The following is a 26,737-nucleotide window of genomic DNA, read 5'->3' on the forward strand; positions in this document are numbered from 1 at the left end:
TCAGGACCAAAATACCTTGGCTGGGTCCCGGCTTTCTCAGTAGTAACTCCTGCCCTTCATTCCATGCAATTGTATGAAGGAAAAGGGCTTGTAACCAGGGAGACCCTGAGGAATGACCGCAGCTCAAGCAGCCCAGAGACTTGCTCCCCCAATGTGGCAGAAATCAGGATAAGTGACCCCCCTCCATAGCCAAAAGGGCAAGCCACATCCTTTCCCCAAACCCTTGGAGCCAAATTTTCTCTAAATATATCAACCCCTCCTTTTGTTTTAATTGAAGTTTCAATGAAAGAATGAGAGCCAGCGTGGTGAAGTAGTTAAGAGCAGTGGTTTGGAGCGGTGGATTCTGATCTGGAGAACTGGGTTTGATTCCCCGCTCCTCCACACGAGTGGCAGACGCTAATCTGGAGAGCTGGATTTGTTTCCCCACTCCTGCACATGAAGCCAGCTGGGTGACCTTGGGCTAGTCACAGGTCTCTTAGAGCTCTCTCAGCCCCACCTACCTCACAGGGTGTCTGTTGTGGGGAGGGTGATTGTAAGCTAGTTTGATTCTTCCTTAAGAGGTAGAGAATATCGGCATAGAAAAACCAAATCTACTTCTTTCTTGCAATTAAACTCCTACCATTGAGATTGGGTTTTAATCTTAAATGCCTAGCCTTTCATTCCCTGACATGTCAGTGCTGTTTTAGGAAAGAAGTATAATATGAATCAGGAAACACTGAAGAGGTATGCTGAACTCAAAAATGGCTTGACCTAATAAAAGGTATTACATCGGGAGCCAGCATGGTACTGTGGTTAAGAGCAGTGTACTCTAATCTGGAGAACCGGGTTGGTTGCCCCACTCCTCCACATGAAGCCAGCTGGGCGACCTTGGGCTAGTCGCAGTTCTCTCAGAACTCTCTCAGTCCCACCTACCTCACAAGGTGTCTGTTGTGGGGAGGGAAGGCGATTGTAAGCTGGTTTGAGTCTCCTTAAAGGTAGAGGAAAAAACAGGGTATAAAAACCAATTCTTAATGGTGCCAGGGGAAAACTGCCTGCACCGCACCTACCCGGAGGGGGATGAAAAATGGCCTCTTCTGCGCTCAGCAGGCCAAGGTGACATTTTTAAAAAACGAGTTCTTCACGATGGAAGACAGGGGCCTGTGGGGGACAATTAGAGGTTTCCCAGAGAAAGCTGGGTTATCACTCACAGAGTAGTTAGCCCTGGCCGGGGTGCGTGTGTGTCACAAACCTGTCAATACATTAATCCACAAATGGAGCAGGCGAATTATTTGGTGGGTACCAATCCTGGAGAGAGAGCTGTACGGGAAGCTAATTTGTGGAGACTGCATCCATTTTAGGAGGGGTATGTGTGTTAAGTTCCGTCAAGTCGCTTCCAACTCATGGTGACCCTATGAATCATTGCCCTCCAAAACATCCTATCCTTAATAGCCTTGCTCACGTCTTGCAAACTGAGGGCCATGGCTTCCTTGGTTGAGTCAGTCCATCTCATATTGGGTCTTCCTCTTTTCCTTCTGCCCTCAACTTTTCCTCGCATCAATGTCTTCTCCAGTGCTTCTTGTCTTCTCGTTATGTGACCCATGATCGCCTCAGTTTCATCATTTTCGCTTCTAGGGAGAGTTCAGGCTTGATTTGATCCAGAAACCACGGGTTTTCTTTTTGGCGGTCCACGGTATCTGCAAAACTCTTCTCCAACACTACATTTCAAAGGAATCTAAGGTGCTACTGGACTTAAATCTAACTGTTTTACTGCAGACCAAAATGGCCACCCTCTGAACCTGTTCAGAAGTTACCATGTACGGACATACAATCTGTGTACAGATGCCACAAAAGGGAAAATGAGAAAAGAAATTGATTTGCCAGGAAGCTCTTTAGGTTAGAAGAACTGGCAGTTACAAGCAGATAAATACATTTGAGAGGGCAACTAAGCAGGGTAGGACCTGATCATTGTTTGGGCAAAAAAGATTTATAATTCTCATCTCTACTGTCAACATCATAGCTTTGCAAGCTATGTGGACAATTTCCCCCTCACCCTTCCTGAAAAGACTGCTGGGTAAAGTACAAGCATTTGGGGATTTTTAATTTAGGAAAAAAGGTGGGGATAGGATAAGGGTTTATGAAACTTCTGAGTTTTACAGAACATTTTTCTCCCTCGCTCATAATACTTGAAACCAGAAGTCACCCGAAGCAGTAGGATTGAAGCAAGGAGTATTTTTCCACATAGCAAACCTACGGAACACACTGCCACAAGACATAGCAATACTCATGTGGGTAGGTAGCTTTAAAAGCAAACACACATGATTTACCAGATTGATAGAGAAGTATAGCAATGGCTAGTTATAAATATTTTAAAATCTTTATATTTTATTGTACCCTTAATTTAAAGAGAAATTAAAAGTCATTAAAAACTGATGCGCTTGCCCTGAACCCAAAGACAAAAGAGGCCTTTTGATCCAGGTGTGGGCCTACTTTTTTAGCCAGACAGGTTGTGGCTTTTGCTTCTTCCTGGGAGCGGAAGCAAATTGTCTTAAAGTTACTGTTATCCCAGTGCTAGCCAGCTGGTGGGAATGTGAAGCCTGGTATTTCCCAGTTAGATGCAATATTCTATCCACCATTCTGTGCAGCTGCTGGAAGGGATCAGACAGATACTCATGTAGCTAAATGGACCCCCCATGCACAGAGGCACTCTACCTCGGAATGATAAATCTTGGGCAGAAGGCCTGGGGTGTGGGGGCCTGCATTTATGGCTCACTCTGCAGATGCTGGCTGTGGTTGATCACAGGATGCGGTACCAGATGACCTCTGGTCCAAGCCAAAGATTATTCTGAATGTCCTTGGCAACGCTGGTAAACCCTAGCGAGTGTTTTCAGAGATGTCCCGCTTCAATAACTCCCTTGAGCCAGCCAATCATTCTGCTTTTTGTTTAAAATGGAAAACAGGAAAAAAAGCTCCCTTTCCCTGTTGATTAGGAGGATCAGATGAGGACATTCTGCTAGGCAGGGAGATAACATGCAGCCCCCCTTTGGTCAGGGAAAGCGGAAAACACTTAGGACGCTTTCACACATGCTCAACAATGCACTTTCATTCCGCTTTCAATGCACTGTAACGATTATTTGCAAGTGGATTTTGCCATTTCACACACTAAAATCCAGCTGCAAAGTGCATTATTCAGTATGTGTGAAAGCGCCCACAGCCTTCTCTATGCAAGCCCCAACAAGGGGAGGAGGGGGCTTAGTCCAGGTTGCGTGGGGGAGAGGCCCCCCAGGACTTTATCTGCCCTAAACTCTCTCCCCACTATCAAGATTCAGGTGTCTTTGAGCTGACGCAGAGTGCTTTTCTTTGCCTCAGACCATCGTCATGGGGGAAATCAGCTTTTTATAGGACTCTCTTGGGCGCCCAAAGCCTTTTGTGTACTTTCTCTCTGTACCTTCTACAAGCACCTGGCAAGGTAAGCCCACAGTATCTCCCCAGCATGGGTAGGGGGCCCAGGCTGAGTGAACTGGACCTTGCCTAATTCGCCTTGTGAATTAACAAGCCAGGCAGGATTTGAACGGGGGACCTCTTGCTGCTCTTAGCCGTTGTACTGCAGCCGGGCAGGCAGCACAGGCAAGAGGGTTCCACAACCAGACATGAAACTGCAAGAATAGGGAAAGGCCACAGAAAAAGCACCCTCCAAAACCAGATTCAACGTGCTGAGAAGTGTGGAGGATTCTTCCTTGGTTTGGATACAGGAAGGCGCCTTGGGTTCTTTAATTAAAACAGCCCTTCTTCGTTAAAATGAAGGAAGGAAGGCCCGAAGGGTGCACGGTGAGCAAAAGAACAAATGAGTCGTCTCTCAGCGGTCTCTTCTGGCCCGACTATCTCCTCCATCTGTTGTAAAGGACAGAAAAACAGTTTAAAAATGGATTGTCATTTCATAAACTCTGAAGTTGCTAATACGGCACTGAGACAAAATTTCCCTTTTGGACCAATCAGGTTAAAAAGACAGACTATTCCTTTTACTATTTCCTTTTAGTCAAATATGATGAATTAATTTCCTGTCACCAAAAACATCCGTTGCTGACTGTTAGGTAGAAACGCCGGCCTCTCTGAGAGATCTTCTTCTTCCTTTTTTTTTAGTTGATGCTGCAAATTGTTAATCTGTTATTTTTAAAAATAAATATAAACAAGCTGCGTGCCTGCAAGGAAATTAAGGAAGAGGGCAATCTGGACAACCCCCCCCCCAAAAAAAAATCTCCCTCTCTATAAACTCTAAGGGGACTGAAAAGGCTAATTCCCCCCTAGACACACTGTCTCTTCTGGAGCAGGCTCAGCCCTCAGCAGGCTGGTTTTTCTATCTTCCCTCTTCCACAGAGCAGCTCAGGGCAACCTATATGGATCTCCCCTCTTCGAGTTCATCCTCTCAACATCCCTGCAAGGTAGGTTAAGCTGAGAGAGAATTACTGGCCCAAGGTCACACAGTGGGCTTCCTGGCTGAGGGAGGATTTGGATATGGGTCTCCCGAGTCCCAGTTTGACATTCTAGTCACTTCACCACGCTGGTCATCTCTGGGGAGGGAATGTGTTTCTTTTAAGCGTTTTCCTGCTTTCCTGAGGAGGTGGGAGTCCAGCCAAGTTTATTACACACAGTTATATTTTGTATAAAATTTAGATTGAAGACACAAATATTTGTGTGTGGATTAAAACAGGCATGTTAAACTTTGTAACATAATTACATATATTATAATTACTGCCTTTGTGCATTGTGTGTGTAAAGTGCCTTCAAGTCGCAGCTGACTTATGGCGACCCCTTTTGGGGTTTTCATGGCCAGAGACTAACAGAGGTGGTTTGCCAGTGCCTTCCTCTGCACAGCAACCCTGGTATTCCTTGGTGGTCTCCCATCCAAATACTAACCAGGGCCGACCCTGCTTAGCTTCTGAAATCTGACGAGATCAGGCTAGCCTGGGCCATCCAGGTCAGGGCCCTTTGTGGATTACAAATAGACAAAGAGAAATGATGTGAAGATACATCAGTACCAGTTTATTATAATAGACATTCTCTCCTGCGGCTGTCCTTTAGGCCTGAATTCCCTCCTTAGAACACCGATGTGCCCCCCCCTTCCCTACAAATCTTCCTTTTTACTGAAGCTTAAATGCATACCAGGGATTTTACCAAGAAGACTGTCACGATTCTATCAAATCTTTTTCTGATGTGGATTCATCTTGCCAAGTTATTTTCTGTTGCCCCAGAAGGTTGGACCAGAACCAACGGGTTGAAATTAAATCAAAAGAGTTTCCGTAGACATTAGGAAGAATTTTCTAACAGAGCGGTTCCCCAGTGGAACAGGCTTCCTCGGGAGGTGGTGAGCTCTACTTCCCTGGAGGTTTTTAAGCAGAGGCTAGATGGCCGTCTGTCAGCAATGCTGATTCTATGACCTTAAGCAGATGATGAGAGGGAGGGCATCTTGGCCATCTTCTGGGTGCGGAGTAGGGGTCACTGGGTGTGTGTGTGGGGGGGAGGTAAATTGTGAATTTCCTGCATTGTGCAGGGGGTTGGACTAAATGACCCTGGTGGTCCCTTCCAACTCTATGATTCTATGACTCTATGCTCAAGATGAAACGGCAGTCAAACCCCCCCAATAATGATAAAATTATTACCATCAAAACTGTTTAAGTGGCATAAAAGAATCAGGAATGCCAAAGAAAAGGGGGGGAAGGCCATCCCAGACACACTAAGCGCGAGTCCTTGTTAGACATACCTCAGTTTGCTCCTGTTCAGCCCTTAGTGCAGGGATCCCCAACGTGGTGCCTGCAGACACCTTTCTTGGTGCCCGCGAAGTGGTTTTAGAAAGTGGGCAGAGGCTTCTGAATGGACATAGGGAGGTTTGACTGACTGCAGTTTTTTTACAATGTTGCACTGGCAGCATCCACCGTTACAGCACAAGGATCTTCACAATGGGATTGAAAGTAAGCTGTGGCAGCCATTTTGCGGCTGAGCACACCACGCTGTGTCAAAACTCTAAAGGTGCCCACAAGCCCAAAAAGGTTGGGGACCTCTGCCTTACCCTCTCCCACTCACTTCTGGGCAGCAGTGTGTGTGAACAAGATCTTGGGATACGGGTGGACCGTAAGCTAAATATGAGCAGCCAGTGTGACGCAGCAACAAAAAAAGCTAATGTGATCTTGGGGTGCATCAAGAGAGGTATGACATCCAAATCGCAAGATGTCACAGTTCTGCTGTACACTGCATTGGTCAGGCCAAAACTGGACTATTGTGTGCAGTTCTGGAGGCCTCACTTCAGAAAGGATGTGGACAGAAGTGAGCGGGTGCAGAGGAGAGCGACGAGGATGATCAGGGGCCTGGAGACCAAGCCCTGCGAGGAAAGGCTGAGGGAGTTGGGAATGTTTTGTCAGGAGAAGAGGCGGTTGAGGGGGGACAGGATTGCTCTAAGTATTTGAAGGGTTTAAATTGCAGGTGGAAAGGTACCGGCTGGATATTAGGAAAAATTTTTTTACAGTAAGAGTTGTTTGACAGTGGAATTGGCTGCCTAGGGAGGTGGCGAGCTCCCCCTCACTGGCAGTCTTTAAGGAGAGGCTGCACAAGCACTTGTCAGGGATGCTCAAGGCTGATCCTGCATTAAGCAGGGGGTTCAACTAGATGGCCTGTATGGCCCCTTCCAACTCTATGGCCTATAAAGTCTATCCCCCTTGTGCCTCTTCCTCCTCTCTAAATTTCTTCCTGAAAAGCTGAAAACTGTAGCCTCCTTGGCCCCCCTCCCTTTTAGGTTATCCTGCTAAGAGCCACAGGCAGCTCTGTACCACAAAACCCCACCCACAACTCCAAGGAAGGGGAGCGGAAGAATGGGAAGACCCTCAGAGGCATCTGTGGTATTTCGGTCCCGCATCCCATGCAAAACCAAAAGACTTACATCCGTAGGCATTTATCTTTGCCTCCGCTTGCCACCCGCTGGCCATCGGGACTCCAGTCTACTGCATACACCTGTGAACAGAACAACATTAAGACCGAAGATTACTTGCACTTGGGGGTTTCAACAGCTTAACCTGGTGGGCTTGTAATTGACAACATACACTTCAAATGGCTATTGAGGACCAGAAACTTGCATTTAGGAAAAACAATGACAAATTTTCCAGTACGCAAATACTACATCTGTCCTGGGAAGCTGAATGGTGTTTGGAAATAGAAGATGAAGATCAAGGTGCCAAAAACAAACACACACAATTTAGGCTGAATAAAGGAAAGAAAGGGCCATAGCTCAGTGGTAGATCATCTGTTTGGCAGGAAGAAGGTCCCTGGTTCAATCCCCGGTATCTCCAGTTAAAGGGACCAGGCAAGTAGGTGATATGAAAGACCCCTGCCTGGGACCCTGGAGAGCCGCTGCCAGTCTGAGTAGACAATATTGACTTTGATGGACCAAAGGTCTGGTTCAGGATAAGGCAACTTCATGTATTCATGTGTACATCCAGTATCTAAATGCTTGCATGTTACTGCAGGTTACACTTCTCTTTGGTCATGGGGCTCAGCAGCCCCCACCCAAGAGAAGTAGGTTGGTTTGGTACACATTCAACAGCATACAAGCATACCTCAGAGATATTGTGGGCTCCGTTCCAGACCACCGCAATAAAGCGGCTATCGCAATAAAGCAAGTCACACAAATATTTTGGTTTCCCAGTACATATAAAAGTTAGGTTTACACTTTACTGTAGTCTATTAAATGTGAAATAGCATTATGTCTAAAAAATAAACAATGTACTGTAATAATAATGAAAAGGTTGGAAATATTGTGAGAATTACCAAAATGTGACAGAGACAGGAAGTGAACACATGCTTTTGGAAAAATGGTGGTGATAGACTTGCCCAAAAACACAATATCTGCGCAATAAAGTGAAGTGCAATAAAACTAGGTATGCCAGTACTAGATTTAATAGGAAACTAAATGGGGATTTGAACTTGACTTTATTAGATTTCATAGAATCATAGAGCTGGAAGGGATCACCAGGGTCATCTAGTACAACCCCCTGCACAATGCCGGAAATTCATAACTACCTCCCCCCCACACACACCCAGTGACCCCTACCTCATGCCTAGAAGATGGCCAAGATGCCCTCCCTCTCATTATCTGCTTAAGGTCATAGAATCAGCATTGCTGACAGACGGCCATCTAGCCTCTGCTTAAAAACCTCCAGGGAAGGAGAGCTCACCACCTCCCGAGGAAGCCAGTTCCACTGAGGAACCACTCTGTTAGAAAAATTTTCCTAATGTCTAGACGGAAACTCTTTTGATTTAATTTCAACCCATTGGTTCTGGTCCAACCTTCTGGGGCAACAGAAAACAACTCAGCACCTTCCTCTATGTGACAGCCCTTCAAGTACTTGAAGATGGTTATCATATCCCCTCTCAGTCTTCTCCTCTCCAGGCTAAACATACCCAGCTCCTTCAACCTTTCCTCATAGGACTTGGTCTCCAGACCCCTCACCATCTTTGTTGCCCTCCTCTGGACACATTCCAGCTTTACTAACAGATTTATTGTTTCTTGTAATGTAGCAGTAGCTATGGCCCCAACTGTCTTTAGACAAGCTAAATAAAATCTAGCCTCCCACCCTGTAGACAGCCTGCCTCTCAAACAGACCCCTTCTCCTAAGGGGCAGCAACTGGCGGCTCTTGGGAAGAATCCTGTCCCTATTTTGCCAATCCCAGAGGATGGGCAGCAATGAGTGGTGGTGAGGTTAGGTGGGGGACCCTTACCTCATCTGCATGGCCAGGAAGATCAACGGCCAGTTTCCGGGTCTTGGCGTCCCACACTTTGAGGGTGCTGTCGCTGCTCCCGCTGACCAGGAGGCGGCTGTCGGCTGACCAGGCAATCTGGTATACCGCAGAGACGTGCCCTCGCAGTGAGGTCAAGAACCTGAGGAGAATTTTGGAATCATACAGCTGGCAAAATCAGACAGGACCCAAAGGCATTAACTGGCCTAAGCCCCCCTTCCCCTCCCCACCTGGCCACACCACACATGAAGGCGGTGTTATTTTCCGCTCTCCCACATCCCCTTTTATGTGGTCTTGAAACTTGGTTTTTAATAGAAGCTGAAAGGGTCAACATCTCTCACTGAGAATTCTCTTAGGTTTCAAATTACTTTCCAGTCTTCCCGTCCCACAACTTGACGGACTTGTCAAAGGACGCACTGGCGACGACGCGGGTGTCGGGCGAGAAGAGGACCTGGTTGATCAGCGCCTGGTGCCCTGTCATCCGCTGCAGAGCCTTTTTGTCCTCTGCAGGGGCCCAGAGAAAGAGGGTGAAGTCGTCTGATCCCGAGACCAGCCTTTCCGGCCCTTGGCCCTGCAGATAGAGACACCAAGCCATCCGCTATCACTGAGGCCGGGTGATTTAGGTACAGAAGCAGAAAAGATTCCTCCAGCAACTTAAAGACTGACACAATTATCCTGGGAGATGCTTCTGTGGTGTGAGCCACATCAAAATGAGGTGCCTGGCATGGGAGTCTGTTTCACACCATAATCAACCAGTTGCTCCACAAGACCTACCCAAGCAGCAGAAGAAGAAGAGTTGGTTTTATATGCCGACTTTCTCTACCACTTAAGGAAGAATCAAACCGGCCTTCAATCACCTTCCCCTCCCCACAACAGACACCCTGTGAGGTGGGTGAGTCTGAGAGTCTGTGACTTGCCCAAGGTCAACCAGCAAGTTTCCATGGCGTTAGTGGGGATTTGAACCTGGCTCTCTCAGATCCTAGCCCGACACTTTAATCACTATCCAACATGGGCTCTTTAAAATATTTGTTATTGTTTTGGAGGCATAGGAAGCCAGAGGGCCACCATGAGCTCCTTGGAAGAAGTAAGCATTAAAAAAAAAAAGGATTAGTTCAAGGTATTGGCTAGGAAGTTTAAAGCCTGGCAGGTAGGTTTTTTGTCCAGGAGAAAAGGAAGCAAAGGTTTCCTGGGGAAAACTTACCCTGACTTGGTTGTACCTCTGTAGAGCTTTCTGCTTTATCTCTGCTACTGTGGGGTTAAAAAAAAAAAGAGAGGTAAGGTTAGGAACTTAAACACCCCCAAGGCAGCTAGAGCTGTTTTTAAGAACATAAGAAAAGCCCTGCTGGATCAGACCCAGGACCATCAAGTCCAGCAGTCTGTTCACACAGTGGCCAACCAGGTACCTCTAGGGAGCCCACAAACAAGATGACTGCAGCAGCACTATCCTGCCTGCGTTCCATAGCACCTCATATAATAGGCATACTCCTCTGATCCTGGAGAGAATAGGTATCATGACTAGTATTCATAAGAACATAAGAAAAGCCCTGCTGGATCAGACCAAGGTCCATCAAGTCCAGCATCTGTTCACACAATGGCCAACCAGGTGCCTCTAGGAAGCCCACAAAACAAGACAACTATCATGCCAATAAAGGTGACTGAAACTGAGCTGACAACTGCAGCAGCATTATCCTGCCTGTGTTCTACAGCACCTAATATAACAGGCATGCTCCTCTGATCCTGGAGAGAGTAGATATGCAGCATGACTACTATCCATTTGGACCAGTAGCCATGGATAGCCCCTCTCCTCCATGGACATGTCCACTCCCCTCTTAACGCCTTCCAAGTCGGCAGCCATCACCAGAACTAACAGAACTGTGAGAACCAGGTATACTCTGCGCTGAAAAGGTATTTTTATTATAATTAAAGATGAAATTCTGCAATAGTCTCTAATCCCATCCCTTTTGCGATTAAAACTGGGTGTACAAAGTTTTTAAGGGAAAATCGCCCTGTCAAAGCTGAAAGAGTTTAGGGGCACTGATGAAAGTTGATAGATTAAAAAAAAGAAAGTTGACAGATAAGCTAGATTTGTGGGCTGCAAAGCCATCCAAACCTTGTGTGTTTTGCACTTTATTGATCACTGGCAATTTTATAATATTCTTGTGGTCAAATAGACTCAACCTTCTTCCACCTTCCTCTGTATAAAAGCTATGATTGGATTTTCCTCTGTGGTAAATTATGAGGTAGCCATTGTTAATATTTTTACTCCTTATTAATTATGTATTTCGTTACTGGATTCATCCTTATAGTAACTGGGAAATAACTGTTAATACTTTATTTCCGTGTCTTTTTGTTGGCGAAACTATGATTTTTTTTACTAGCTCATCTGCTCCCAACTACCATGTTAAAACAATGATAAATTGTGTGTGGGGAGGGAAACAGCAGGGGGGGGGGGAATACAAATTAGCGCAAATCAGCTTAAAGGTAAAGGTAGTCCCCTGTGCAAGCACCGGGTCATTCCTGACCCATAGGGTGATGTCACATCACGACGTTTGTTAGACAAACTATGTTTACGGGGTGGTTTGCCAGTGACTTCCCCAGTCATCTTCCCTTTACCCTCAGCAAGCTGGGTACTCATTTTACCGACCTCGGAAGGATGGAAGGCGGAGTCAACCTTGAGCCAGCTACCTGAATCTGATATTCTACTAGGAGGAGCAGACCTAGAACCAGGGTTTTTCTTCACCAAAAGCTGAATTTCACAGAATGTGCTAAAATTCCATGCCCAATGCTAATTTCTGCCATTGTGTGGTGCAGTGATAAAACTGGAAACTATACACTCATGCAAAAAAACACAGAGCTGCCAAACACTCACATCAACAGCTGAAGATTGAAAGACACTTAATGGAATCAACTCCACACACACAAACACCAGGGACACACGTTGAGACTGGCGTAAACAGCGAATCTGGAATAGCAGTGGAAAGAGAGGGAGAAGCCACAGAGGGCAGTAGATTTGCTTACAGGATCCGGTCACATCCTGGGGGTTGATGGAGGCTTCAGCTGGCTCAAACGCCCCGGTGCGGAGAACGTAATCCGTGCTGAGAGCCATGGTGTTCACCCAGTGCCCGTGGCCCTGAAGGTTGCGGCAGAGAACTCCCTGGAGAGAGAAAGGGGAGAAAGGTAAAAGCCATGGCCCCATATCTCTTCAACATTACAACACCTCAATTGAGATGGGCATTCTCTAGAGCCCGATTTGATGCCCTTCCCTCAGCTGTTCTCCTGGGTAGATTCTTAAATCAACCCAGAGAACTGAGAAAATGCTTATGTACAGCGGGTGCGGAAGAGTCCCTGTCACACATTTTATTACACTGTGAATTTTATTTGGAATTTAGAAGATCCACAATTGAACCCTGGTTACAACGATTTGGCCTTTTACATCAATCTATAACCAAAGAGAGTTTAATTATTCCACTTCTGCTTGATGTAGCCAAATTTTGTTGGAAGGCTATTACCAAAAGGAATGCTCAAAACAGAAGGGGACATATAATTTGTGATGCAGCAGATGATGAGTGATGGGTGAACCAAGGTTTTTCTTCTTCTTCTCCCCCCCCCCATATGATGATAAATGTATGTTAACTTGTCTATTTTAGGATATTTTATTTTATTCTCTTCACTTAACGGCATATATGTACCTGGATTATTTGTAATTTTATGCTGGCCATTGGTTGTAACAACAATAAACAACGGGGAGAAAGGTGACAGGCCTCAGCCTGTCAGGATCCCCCTCTTCAGGCTCACCAGCAGTCACGGACATCTGCTTTGAGGAGAAAGCGGGGATCTCAGGTCAATGAGAGGTGCACTCAAAGAACTGGCGGTTCTTATACAGAAAGCAGGAGGCATGATTCGTTTCCCTTAAAGTGACCCACAAATCTCAGCCGCTGAGTTGCTGGTGTAACTGAGGGGTAACTGACTCAGAAATTCCAACAAGTATGCAAGGAACCTGCATTCCTCCCATTACTATTTTGGGACACCTGGAAAACACCTCTTTCAGCCCGAGATAAGAAAACGGTTCATGCAAACAGAAGCGGGATTCTACCTCAGGGCTAAGGTGACCATAGAAATATATGACAGGCTGCCAAAGGAGAGTCAGAGAGAACTGCTCTCTCTTGGTCATGTAGACGAAGTCTGTGAGAGTTCAGGATTAAATGCCCCGGAGGGCCACTCCAGAAACCCCAATCTTGGCAAGTACACAAATATCACATTTTTATCCCACCTTTCCCTCCCAAACTCAAGGTGACATATGTGGTTTGCCCTTCCTTCATTTTATCATGATAACCTTTTGAGGTAGGCAAAGCTGAAATAGAGGAAAGAGGTTGAGTGCAATCCTAAGGAGAGTTACTCCAATCTACGCCTATTCATTTCAATGGGCTTAGATTGGAGTAACTCTGCACTGGATTGCACTGAGAGAGTAACAGGCCCAAGATCCCAGTGAGTTTCTTGGACTAGTGGGGATTTGAACCACTACTACACATTGGCTCATATGTACAAGGAGGAAATTGGAAAAGCTGGCCCAACAGCCCTTGAAAGGACATTAGGACATAAGAAAAGCCATGCTGGATCAGACTGAGGCCCATCAGGTCCAGCAGTCTGTTCACACAGTGGCCAACCAGGTGGCTCCAGGAAGACCACAAACAAGACAACTGCAGCAGCACCATCCTCCCTGTGTTCTAAAACATGCTCCTCCAATCCGGGAGAGAACAGGTATGCATCATGACTAGTATCCATTTTTACTAGTAGCCATGAATAGCCCCTCTCCTCCATGAACATGTCTACTCCCCTCTTAAAGCCTTCCAAGTTGGCAGCCATCACCACATCCTGGGGCAGGGAGTTCTACCATATAGCTATGCATTGTGTGAAGAAATATTTCCTTTTATCTGTGTTGACTCTCTCACCCTCCAGCTTCAGCAGATGACCCTGTATTCTGGTTTTATGAGAGAGGGAGAAAAGCTTCTCCCTGTCCACTCTCTCCATACCATGCATAATTTTATAGACCTCTATCATATCTCCCCTTAACCACCTTCTTTCCAAGCCAAACAGTCCTAATCATTTGAACTGCAGTTGCTCCAGCCCCCTGATCATTTTGATTGCTCTTTTCTGCATCTTCTTAAGCTCTGCAATATCATTTTTTAGATGTGGTGACCAGATCTGTACACAGTATTCCAAGTGTGGTCTCACCATAGATTTGTACAAGGGCAGTATGACAGCAGCAGTTTTATTCTCTATTCCTCGTCTAATTATGGCTGGCATGGAATGGAGGCTCACTTCCTCCTCCAGATGCCAACCCAACGCTGGTCCTCCACCATCCCTCACTTACATCCTGGGTCCTCCAGACTTTGATAGTCCGATCCTGTGAGGCGGAGAACAGCAAGCCATCTCCACCCCACTTGATGCAGGTCACAGACTGCGTGTGGCCAGTCAGGATCTTGTCACAGCGGCCCATGACCGTGTCCCAGATGCGAACACTCCCATCCTTGGAGGAGCTGGCCAGGTATCGACATTCTGGGTTCCTGGGGAGGCAGATGGGAAAGCTGTAACGCCCTGCACTGAAAATTTTAAGTTCTTCACCCAGGCAAACTAAATTCTGCACTAAGAAAAGCTGAATTCTGAAATCTGTATAGGTTATGCAAACTGAACACATTTCTTAGTTTGGGAAGAAGGGAGTGGAGCTATTCACGGAACTGAAATCCAGGAAGGCTTATTAAACTCTTCCCGATGCTTCTGAGACTTCAAGAGACGTCGCTCACACTCTTTCAAGCAGATCTTTACAACAATATGGATCAGAAGCTTGTTTGTATTTCTTAAAATAAAAACAATGAAATAGAAGATTCTCCAGGAACTGAATCGCGCACCCAATATTACACTCCCGATTTTCCTTATTTGCGCCAAATCGTTGCACAGACACAACCTTAGATTTGAAAACTGTCTTATTGATTTTTGGACTCTTATTTATTTAAAATATTCATGTGTGAGTGTGTGTGTTAAGTGCCGTCAAGTCGCTTCCGACTCATGGCGACCCAATGAATCAACGTCCTCCAAAATGTCCTATCTTTGACAGCCTTGCTCAGATCTTGCAAACTGAGGGCTGTGGTTTCCTTTATTGAGTCAATCCATCTCTTGTTGGGTCTTCCTCTTTTCCTGCTGCCCTCAACTTTTCCGAGCATGACTGTCTTTTCTAGTGACTCTTGTCTTCTCATAATGTGACCAAAATAAGATAGCCTCAATTTAGTAATTTTAGCTTCTAAGGTCAGTTCAGGCCTGATTTGATCTATAACCCACTGATTTGTTTTTTTGGTGGTCCATGGTATCTGTTACACTCTCCTCCAACACATTTCAAAGGAATCTATTTTCTTCCTATCAGCTTTCTTCAATGTCCAGCTTTCACACCCATACATAGTAATAGGGAACACGATGGAATGAATTAACTTGATCTTGGTGGCCAGTGATACATCCTTACACTAATATTCATATGTATTTTTAAATGTAGCATCCTAAATAGCCCAGATGAGCCCAAACGTTTCAGATCTTGGAAGCTAAGCAAGGTCAGCACTTGGATGGGAGAACACCAAGGAAGTCCAGGGTTGCTCTACAGAGGCAGCCAATGGCAAACCACCTCTGTTAGTCACTTGCCCTGGAAGCTCCATGAAGTAGAACTTCATGGGGGTCCTCATAAGTAGGTTGCAACTTGAAGGCACTTCACGGAATTTTTGTCCATGCACCACATCTAAGGTGGCTTCCAAAAACAATGAAAACGCAACAAAGCCACCCGCAACAGCAAAACAAATGAACACTCTAGGATGGCAGGTAAAATTTCACTGGCAGCAGCAGAGGCAGTAATCCAGTCTAACCCAGCAGATCAAAACAGAAACTATTACAGGACACCATACTGAGTTTTTCCTTATGTCAGTTGTCAGGTGGCTATTTTTGCCTTATCACCAGAAATTATTTTTTTTACTCACTAACCTTGATAGATACTTGGTTAAACTGTAGTTTGAGGTTTTGTTGTGAATGTAACGACTCTTGGCATTTTGTATTTTATAGCTGCACAGTTTATTTGTATTTTATGCTTATGCTTTTGATTCTATGCTTTTTATGACTGTGTGGTTACAACAATAAACTTATACTACAGAACACCATAAAGGCAGCTGGAGGGGGGAGAGAGATGCGGGGCTAAGAATAATGTCCCTAGTGAAACATCACAAGGACAACGATAAATTACATCACAAGGACAACGATGAAATTAAAAAATGCCTTTTCTTGGCTTCCAAAAGTAGGTGAATTTGATGCCACATGAGCCGGCGGGTGGACTGCAAAGGCCTGGTGCCACAAAAGAAAAAACCCATTCTTGGTGCACACCCACCATGCTTCTGACAGCAACGGCACCGAGAGCAGGACCCTAACAATGGCCTTTAGGCGTACACACTTAAAACCCCGGCTGCCAGTTCTGCCCAAGGCGGCCCAAAGGCCAAGGGGAAGGGAGACGGGGAGGAGCCGAGGCCCCCACTTACAGATGGAGAGGCTCCCAGCACAAGCAAGTGATCCACTTGGAGTGTCCTGCCAGCGCCCGGCCGATCTGACTCCCTGTGGCTGGGTCCCAGAGCAATATCTGCACAAAGACGATTTTGAAAAAGAGGTTTAGAGCTGAATTGTGCGCAAAAAGCGATGAAGCTAGAAAGCATCTGCAAGCTCAGATGTGTCCTGCATAATGCGAAGGGGAGAGATGGCGAGATGTCTAGAATTCTAAGCAGCCTCACCAGCAAAAATTCCCGGGGTTCTTGGGGACAAGAGGGTGGGACAGGAAGCCGTGACTATAGCACTGCTGTGTCCCATATCCTGCACTGTACTTGGAAACTGGCCAAATGCTACTTGAAACTAGAGCGTGGCTCTTGACACTAAAATTCTGGTTACGCCTCCACTTTAAGGCAGACCCCTCTTCCCTTATTTACTATATGCTTATGGAGTCACATGCTTTTAAGAGGTTTCAACATACTGAGAGCAACCTTAAATCTATTGGCCTCAATTTTGACTCCTTGCTTATGCTTACTGAGGAAGAAGCTTTCCAAAGGATAAAACACAGACTATTAGATACAGGACTTCAAGATCTAAATAGTGCTGCTAATAAAACATGTTCCCCATTAAATTTAGGGATACCCTTTGACGTTTACCAGCCCTCTCCATACTTATCTCACCTGTGTGATCCATCTCAACGTAGAGTGATTATCTCTGGCCAGATTTAATGTTTTGCCATCTGCGCTACTCGAAGGCAGATTCCCATCTGATAGGCTCTGCCCTTGTGACAATTGTTGTACAGAAACAGTTGCTCATGTTTTATTTTATTGCAGTTTCTACACAGAATCTCGTAATGAACTACTAAGCCCCCTGATGGTAAATAGACTGAATGTCTCAGATTCTTTTAATGTTCTCTATTTATTGAACAATCGTTCACCCCAAATATTGGAGACGGTGGCACAGTTTTAAAAGTTTGTTTTAAAAGCCCGCCAAACAGCTAGTTAGATGGCAGTACCCACAAATGGCATTTCTCAATGTAAGTGCCTTTTAACCATTTTATAAAGGGCACCTTTTAACTTTTCCATTCCTTGTGTAACCTTTTGAGCTGTGTTTGTATGCCAATAAAGGAATGATGAAGATGACTGTAGCACAGAGGCAATCAGAAGGAAGGCCCAGGGCCCAGTGACATGAGAGCCACAGGTGCCCTGCCTCAGGTTTGCTGTGGCAAGGCAAATGCGCTCTGCACATGGCCAGAGGCTCTTTCTTTCTTCATATGCTCCAAAGCTGAGCCAAGGCCCTTGGCTTATGAGAAGACCACACCTTATGCAGGAATGGCCAAGCTGACAAATTATGTGAATAGAAAACCTACTGAAGAGTTTTAAAAAAACTGGAAGTTATTTAAAGCATGTTGAGTAAATTTTGTATAATTTGAAAAGAATGATTAATTCAATACATAGTAATTGGATAGAATAGAATAATTAAAAAGTTTATATTACATAACACTTAGAATGAATCAATAATGTCAAAGTATTTCAGTCATGTCAAAGTTCAATCATGTCAAAGTATTTACACTTTGTGATAGACATTAAAGGGAAAAGCTGTTAATTTTCTAATAAAAAGCAGTAAAATTCATGATAGAAAGTAATAATAGTAGAACAAGGTAGCGGGCAAGAAGGTAGTAATGTTTGCTTATGTTTACCCTGTGGTTTAGGTACATGTTTCACAATGCATTGTATGTATTTCTTTTTTTGATTATGTTTGTATGTTATGTGTTTTAAAAATGAATAAAAACTTACATTAAAAAAAAACAGAGAAGACACATGAACACATGAAGCTGCCTTATACTGAATCAGACCCTTGGTCCATCAAAGGCAGCATTGCCTACTCTGACCTGCAGCAGCTCTCCAGGGTCTCAGGCAGGGGTCTTTCACATCACCTACTTGTCTAGCCCCTTTAACTGGAGATGCCAGGGATTGAACCGGGGACCTTCTACATGCCGAGCAGATGCTCTACCACTGAGCCACGACCCCTCCCCACCTAGCTGGCAGCCACAAAGCACAGGTCCAGCCGAAGGCCGCTCTCTTACCTGGCCGTTCTTGCACCCAGAGGCCAGTTTTTTGCCATCGGGTGACCAGGCAATGCTGAGAACCCAGTGACGGTGACCTGGCGACACACAAAAGACAGGAGGAGTCAAGAGGGCCCCCATTGACATGCATGCACAGCAGCTGCCAACCAAAATGCCCAGAATGCGTTTTTCCCCCAAACCTCCTCCAAACTCACCCTTGGCTGTGAAGTGTGGGGTCTCAGTGCTGAGATCCCAGAAGCGCACGGTTGTGTCACCGGAGCCACTGGCCAAGTACCTGAAGAGAAGAAAAGTTGGTTTTTATATGCCGGCTTTCTCTACCACTCAGGGAAGAATCAAACCAATCTTCTTCCCTCTCCCCACAATAGACACCCTGTGAGGTAGGTGAGGCTGAGAATGACTTGCCCAAGGTCACCCAGCTGGCTTCGTGTGTAGGAGTGGGGAAACAAATCCAGTTCACCAGATTATCCTCCGCCGCTCATGTGGAGGAGTGGGGTGTCAAACCCGGTTCTCCAGATCAGAGTCCACTGCTCCAAAACACCGCTCTTAACCACTACACCACGCTGGCTCTTTCGGAAGAGGAGCAGCTGGGCACCACCACAAAGCCTGGCTTTACTTTAATTTATTTTGTTGTTGCTAAGGAATGGATGCTCAGGCTAGCCTGATCTCATCAGATCTCAGAAGCTAAGCAGAGTCAGCCCTGGTTAGTACTTGAATGGGAAACTACCAAGGATGCCTGGGATTGCTACACAGAGGCAGGCAATGGCAAACCACCATTGTTAGTCTCTTGCCTTGAAAACCCATCAGTGGGCTGCACCACAGTGGAATTGGGGAAGACAGAAGAAAAGGAGGAGGGAGAAAGAGGCGTTACTTGTTTTTCCCACCCCTGCAACCCCTTAGGGCTAAAAACTTGCTTTTTGCTGTTTTTTTATAAAGAAAAGCCCCGTATTTCCAGGTGTCAGGCCCTTCCCCTTCCTTGTCTGAAAACAAGAAGCACATGGCTCGTCTGTGCTCAAGACATCACGGCAACTTTGCTTTACTGCACTTCACATATATTGCGTTTTTGAACAAGTCTATCAGCACCATTTTCCCGACAGCATGTGCCCACTTAGTGTCTCTGCGTCACATATTGGTGATTCTTGCAATATTTCAAACTTTTTCTTTATTATTACAGTATATATATATTTTAGACATAACACTATTTCACACTTAATAGACTACAGTACAGTGTAAACATAATGCTATTTCACACTTAATAGCCTACAGTATAGTAGTGTAAAGATAACTTTTATATGCACTGGGAAACAAAAAAAATTGTGTGAATAACTTTATGGCGATATTCGGTTTATTGAGTAGGTCTGGAAGCGAACCCACAATATCTCAGTGGTAGGCTTGTACAGTGTTAAAAACCACATAACCAAAGCAGTTTCCTCCTTTCCAACCTGGTGTGCTCCACCCATCCGTGCCCACTCCACCACCATCGCCACTTACTTCCCAGTGGGGCTGAAGGCGACTGAGATGACGGCCTCGCTGTGCCCCTCCAGGGAGCTGGTGCAGCGCGTGACAGCCCGCACCCTGAACACAGCCTGGGGCTGGTAGACGATCTCCACCACCTTCTCAGTTTCCAGATTCTGCTCAGCCAGCGTCTTCTCCAAGGAAGCAACGATTTCTGAGTCTTGCACATAGAAGGCCAAGGGGACGGGCTCCTCCTTGTGGGTGGGGAGAGGACAAACGTTCAGGGGTTTTAGGGTGAGATTTTTCAGACACTACTCCAAACAAAGAAGCAGAAAAAGGCAGAGGATGTGGAGCCATGGGCCTCTGATGATCATTGATCCCAAAATAACAATCCCTAAATGTATGGGGTCAAACTCAAATGGTCATAGCCTTCTTTAAAAAACTAACAAGCCAGTGGGAAAGATTTGACAGCCATCACAGTTGTGCACATGTGTAAAGTTATATATGAACAATATCTGGGATCTCTAATGACCCCCATTGTAACTCTAAAAAGGGGTTTAAGAGATTCTACTCCTTGCTGATGACATTAATTGAACCCCAATACTGTTTAAACACAGCTCTCAAATTACTGCCCGATCCTAACCATGGATAAAATTGGATAGGATTGTAACCATACAGAGGAGTGGGGGTTGGTCCAGGTTACGAGAAACGTTTTATGTTTCTGGTTTTTCTTTTTGGGGGGGCCAATATGGATACAGCATATGTAGAAAAGCTAAAGCACAGCTCATGGTTAAAGCTGATCACCTTTAGTTTAATTTTACCTTCCCTGAAAGAAAGCCTCTGCATTTGAGAGATGCATACCAAAGACCTGGTTTACTGGATCAGATTATCAAGCATTGGAAACAGGAGCCAGATGCCTTGGGGAAAACCCAACAGTAGCACACAGTAGAAACACCCCTCCCTTCTCACATGCTCCACATCATCCCGTACTCAGATTCACTGCTGCTGAACATGGAGGATTTATATAAAAATCACGGCTGACAGTCACCAGGGGCAAGGTTAGTTGGGGCCCCACAACAGGACATTTTCAGTTACTGCCCCCAAACTCCCCTCCCACCAGAGCCGACAGCAGCACCATCCTTATAAGCCTTCTAAAACTAGTTGGGTGTATTTGTACTGCAGAAAACCTTTGCGGTAATTTCAGCGAGAGGCAGCACTAGCAGTATTTGCCATTATACATAGAAGAAGAGTTGGTTTTTATATCCCGCGTTCTCTGTACCTTTTAAGGAGTCTCAAAGCCGCTTACAATAGTCTTCCCTTCCCCTCCCCACAACAGACACCCTGTGAGGTAGGTGGGGCTGAGAGAGTTCTGAGAGAACTGTGACTAGCCCAAGGTCACCCAGCAGGTTTCATGTGGAGGAGTGGGGAATCAAACCCGGGATTGTATTTTGATTTTTGACTTCAATGCTTTTACTTGGGGTGCTTTTAAAAAATTATTTTTAAACTGGATTCTTCTTTTAAAATATTGTACTGTTCACTGCTTTGGGGCTCCAAATTAAAAAGAAATCTAACCATCCAGAAGGAATCTCAGCACCCAGGAGGGCATATACCTCATCCAGAAGGGCATTGCAGACCAGCTGCAGTTTTTCAGGCGAGATGTCGATGGGCACGTCGAAAGGGGACCCCAGAATGGTGCCTGCTTCATCTTGGAACTGGATCAGCAACCGCTCAATGTCTGCCTTCATCATGCTAGTTTTGTGGATTCTGACCGGCACAGAAATATGTATCTGCAAATACAAAGTGGGCTTCTTGCTCACGGAGGAATAGACCAACTTCTGCCTCTATGTCATCTTCTGCCCCCATAACCTTTTGTAGGAAATTGGACCCCGCAATCCTTCCCCTTCCCCACATCAGTCCTCCTTCTTTCCCAGCCTCATGGTTAACATTTCCCAGCCAAACTAGGTTTCTTCCTTCCCTGCCCTCCCACCACAGCAAGGTCCATTGCTCCCATCTTCACCACTGCCCCCCCCCAAAAGACAACGAGGGGGGAGAGACCATACATTCCTTATTCTCTTTTCTCCGAGGCAATAAAATGAAGCTGCAGAAACCTAGGTTAGTAGAATAGGCTACATCCCCTTCAGACTGCAAGTACAGCTTTTAAATGCTCTCCATGTGTGTGTGTGTTGGGGGGGGGGGAACATCCAGCAATTTTTTAAAAAGTGCACCAAGGACGAAAGCTAAGCCTTGTTGCCCTAGTTTTCTACTTGCAAGGAAGAAGAAGAGGAGTGGGAGTTGGTTTTTATATGACAACTTTTTCTCTTTCTTCCTTAAAAAATAAACTGGCTTACAATCACCTTCCCTTCCCCTCCTCACAACAGACACCTTGTGAGGTAGGTGGGGCTGAGAGAGCTCTAAGAGAGCTGTGACTAGCCCAAGATCCCCCAGCTGGCTTCACGTGTAGGAGTGGGGAAACCAACCCAGTTCACCAGATTAGCCTCCGCTGCTCATGTGGAGGAGTGGGGAATCAAACCCGGCTCTCCAGATTAGTCCACAGCTCCAAACCACCGCTCTTAACCACTACACCACACTGGTTTCTACATAAAGCAAGGGACTCCCACCCTTTTTGAGTCTGCAAGCACCTTTGGAATTCTGACACAGGGTGGTGGGCACAACCACAAAATAGCTACTGCAGGAGGCTGAGCCATATACACACCCAGATGAAATCCAAGAATGGGGGAGAAGAAGGGTACTTTTAAAAACGCACTTGGAAAGAGGAGAGACAGACAGAATACAGTCAATGTTGGTGGCAGCTGCTGCTAAAGCAACATTGTTTTAATCTGCACAATCAATAAAATTGCTAACAGCCTGTCAGAAGCTGTGCTGGGCAAAACCTGGCTCCACCCACTTTCTGAAAACACTTAGCGGACACCAGGAAAGATGTTGGGGACCCCGACATGAAGGACCATTCCAAACATCTGACCTTCCCCGTATAATCTGGTAACCGCCTCCAAAAGGTTGAGACAGCAAGGTAGACTTCCCCTGACTATGGAAGATCCACTGATTTAACAATTTGTAATAACCTCTTTTCCTTTCTGTAAATGTATTGAAAATGTATTAGGACAGCAAGGAATTAGCTTGTTGCTGGGCAGAATAACTCTATGTGTGTGTGTGTGTGTGTGTGTGTGTTGAGTTACCAGGGGAAGAATGTCTGCCTGGATACTAGCTAGCTGTGTGTGTGTGTGTGCTAAGTTAATAGGGTAAATGTCAGGGAAAAGTTACTGTGAGCAATAACAAGAACTGGAACTGGAAATAACTGCCTGAGCTCTAGAGGCTCCAGTCTTTCTACTTTTATTCATGGAAGGTTTTGCATTGGATCTGCCACTCTTTAGATGCACTTTCCCCCCATCCATATTCTCAAAACTCAACAATAAGCCGCCATGCAGAGTTTTGAGGATTCAGATGGGGAAAATGTGCATCTATAGAGTGACAAATCCAATGCAAAACCTTCCATGAATAAATGGCCTTTGTAAACAACCTGACAGGCGTGACATGTTGACACGTCCTCTCAAGGCATCGATTTTGGTTAAAAGTGTGCGCCCCAGTATAATCGGGGCCCAGTTATTTCGCTTGCTACAGCGACTGGGTGACCAGCTGGAATAAACTTTCTTGATAACGATCTCGGGTCTCTCTTCCCCCCCCCACGAACCCCCGTTTACCACATCAAAGTAAATAAAAACCCTGGACCAAGCCACTCGCCCCCAAGCCTAAGTCAATGCCCTCCCTTCCCACAGGACCAACATTTTTCTCTCTCCTCCCCACCCACCCCCAATAAATAAGACTATACTAAGCCCTCAATCCCACCCCCTCGTTCTGCAGCCCCTATTTCCAAGCTGGAAGCTCGAACGCATTTACCCTCCCTTCGGAAAGGCCAGCCGGGCTCTCCCTTGCTTTCCTTCTCTCCCCACGTGGAAAGGGAAGGGCGACGTCATCTTCCCGCGCCAAGGGGCGGTGTCTACCTCTCTGGAAGGAACACTCTGCCGCCACCTAATGGGGAGAAGGGGGCATGGCGAGAGAGCCTGGGAGCTGCCGGTTTGAGGGCAGCCACGTGGGTGCGGTGGTTAAGAGGGGTGGTTTGGAGTCTGATCTGGAGAGCCCGGCTCGGTTCCCCACTCCTCCACACGAAGCCAGCTGGGTGACCTTGGGCTAGTCACACTCTCTCAGCCCCACCTACCTCACAGGTGTCTGTTGGGGGGAAGGAGGTTGTAAGCCGGTTTGAGTCTCCCTTAAGTGGTAGAAGAAAAGAGCAAGAGTCCAGTAGCAGCTTAAAGACTAAAAATATTTTCTGGCAGGGTAGGAGCTTTCGTGAGCCACAGCTCACTTCTTCAGAAAAGAGCAAGAGTCCAGTAGCACCTTAAAGACTAAAAATATTTTCTGGCAGGGTAGGAGCTTTCGTGAGCCACAGCTCACTTCTTCAGAAAAGAGCAAGAGTCCAGTAGCACCTTAAAGACTAAAAATATTTTCTGGCAGGGTAGGAGCTTTCGTGAGCCACAGCTCGCTTCTTCAGAAAAGAGCAAGAGTCCAGTAGCACCTTAAAGACTAAAAATATTTTCTGGCAGGGTAGGAGCTTTCGTGAGCCACAGCTCACGAAAGCTCCTGCCCTGCCAGAAAATATTTTTGTTAGTCTTGAAGGTGCTACTGGACTCTTGCTCTTTTCTACTACTGCAGACAAACACGGCTACCCACTGTGAATTAAGTGGTAGAGAAAGTCGGCATATAAATACTACTACTACTCCTTCTCCTCCTCCTCCTTCTCCTAGCAGCTCGGTTCGAGTCCAGACACCATCACGATTCTTGGGGTATGAGATTTCAGGAGTCAAAGCTCCCTCCGTCAGACCTGCCTGGTTACTAATGAAGGGAGGGGGAGAGCTGCCATGTTGGGGCTGCCGTCTTATGCATGCTTTATAGGGTTGCCAATCTCCAGATACTAGCTGGAGATCTGCTTTTTCAACTGATCTCCAGCCGATAGAGATCAGCTTCCCTGGAGAAAAAGTCTGCTTTGACAATTGGGACTCTAGGGCACTGAAGCCCCTCCCCTTCCCCAAACCCCACCCTCCTCAGGCTCCACCCCAAAAACCTCCCACCAGTGTCAAAGAGGGACCTGGAAACCCTGATGCTTTACCTGGGTGTATGCATTGTTGCAGGAACAAAAGGCTCACTTCTGAGTACAGGTACACAAGATTGCATTGGTAAGTCTATTGCAGTGAAAGAAGAGTCTGGGTGTACTTAAAAGGCTAACAGATTTATCGTGGCCCAGGCTTCTGTGCAAGACCTGAGCAAGGCTGTTAACGATAGGATGTTTTAAAGGACATTGATTCATAGGGTCACCTGAGTCGGAAGAGACTTGACAGCACTTAGCACGCGCACACACACACACACACACTAGTAAAGGGCTGTGCTAAATGACCCACCCTCCAACATCTTACAGGGGCAAATACGGACGCACAGACTCACAGCGTCCTGTTTCTCATACCAAGAGCGGCCCTGCTGGATCAGGCCGAGAGGTCATCTAGTCCAGCATCTAGTTTCCCACAGTAGCCTGCCAGGTGTACCGGAAAGCCCACATGGAACAGACACAGCCACACACCCCTTCCATTGTTCATCCCTCAGCAACTGATATATTACCTCTGATGAAGGTTCCATTTAGCTGTCATGGCAATTAGCCACTGACGGACATCTCCCTGTTCTTCATGGCCAAGTTGCAGCATTGTCTACTCTGACCAACAGGAGGGGTCTCCGCCAGAAAGATCTTCCCTAAAAACTGTTCTCTGCAATTCTTGAATGATAACGAGACTGAATCTGGGGCCTTCTGTGTGAAAAGCTGCTGCTAAGACCAAGTTGGCTGAAACTGAATCAGAACACCAGTCCATTTAGCAGAGCATTGACTGGCAGCTATTATCTGGTGTCTCAAACACAGAGAAGACTTTCCCCCAACACCTGTGATTCTTAAAGTGGAGGTGTTGGGGACTGAACCTGAGACCTACATGCAAGCATGGTGCTCTTTGCTGCCACAACGTATGGACCATTACCATAGGAATCTCCCTGTAAGTGAGCTGGACCATTGGGCTACCTAACACAGCATCATCTATGCTGATTGAAAGGAGCTCTCCAGGATTTCAGGCAGCAAAATGCCCTTCCTAACTCCTTTAACCAAGGTGGTGAGCAGAGTCTGGATCTTCTATTTGTAATCCTCCCCCCTGCAAAGTTCTGTGTAATGAACATTTGAAGCATTCTTTCACATTGGTGCACCTAGCCAAGTATTACCTACTCTGGCTGACAGCTGTTCTCCTAGATCTTGGCCAAAGAAGCCACTGCTACGTGAGATCCTTTTAACTGGAAGGGCTGGGAATCAAATCTGTGATCTTTGGCATGCTAAGTGCGTGCTCTAACACTGTTCTCCTAGATCTTGGCCAAAGAAACCACTGCTGTGTGACATGAGATCCTTTTAATGGGAAGGGAAGGGAATAGAACCTGTGATCTTTGGCATGCTAAGTATGTGCTCTAACACCGGGCTACTGACCTTCCCTATACGAACATCTCTAGCTGCCTTTCCCCAAGGTCCACACCCATTTCTGTCTGCTTGCTTGGCAGTGGCTCTCCAGGACCTTCCAGTCCTGCTACAAGCAGATTCTTTAGCTGGACATGTCAGAGACTGAGCCTGGGATCTCCGGCATGCAAAGCAGGTGATCCGCAATCCTTCTAATCTACACAACCCAATTTAAACCCAACGAGGCCAGAGTTCCATCTTCTCCGGTACAGGACATCTTATGTCAGAGGTCCTCTGTTCTACCACCAGGTCACGGGGCCTCGCTCCCCATATGA

The 26,737-nt window shown here is 46.2% G+C and overlaps 1 protein-coding gene across 1 annotated transcript; it reads right to left on the reverse strand.

The window, feature by feature from the left end:
- Positions 1–3,854: 3,854 nt before the first annotated feature.
- On the reverse strand, positions 3,855–21,603 carry NLE1 (notchless homolog 1). The gene is made up of 12 exons (XM_056865230.1): positions 21,469–21,603; positions 19,895–20,112; positions 18,601–18,680; positions 18,407–18,483; positions 16,320–16,417; positions 14,129–14,321; positions 11,776–11,911; positions 9,959–10,005; positions 9,126–9,328; positions 8,740–8,899; positions 6,905–6,975; positions 3,855–3,867 (listed from the first exon to the last, which is right to left on the reverse strand). The coding sequence occupies exons 1-12, from the start codon at positions 21,601–21,603 to the stop codon at positions 3,855–3,857; spliced, it is 1,431 nt and encodes a 476-aa protein (XP_056721208.1).
- Between the last annotated feature and the right edge of the window lie 5,134 nt (positions 21,604–26,737).

The sequence above is a fragment of the Euleptes europaea genome, chromosome 19 (genome assembly GCF_029931775.1).
Source record: "Euleptes europaea isolate rEulEur1 chromosome 19, rEulEur1.hap1, whole genome shotgun sequence".
Taxonomy (NCBI): Eukaryota; Metazoa; Chordata; class Lepidosauria; order Squamata; family Sphaerodactylidae; genus Euleptes; species Euleptes europaea.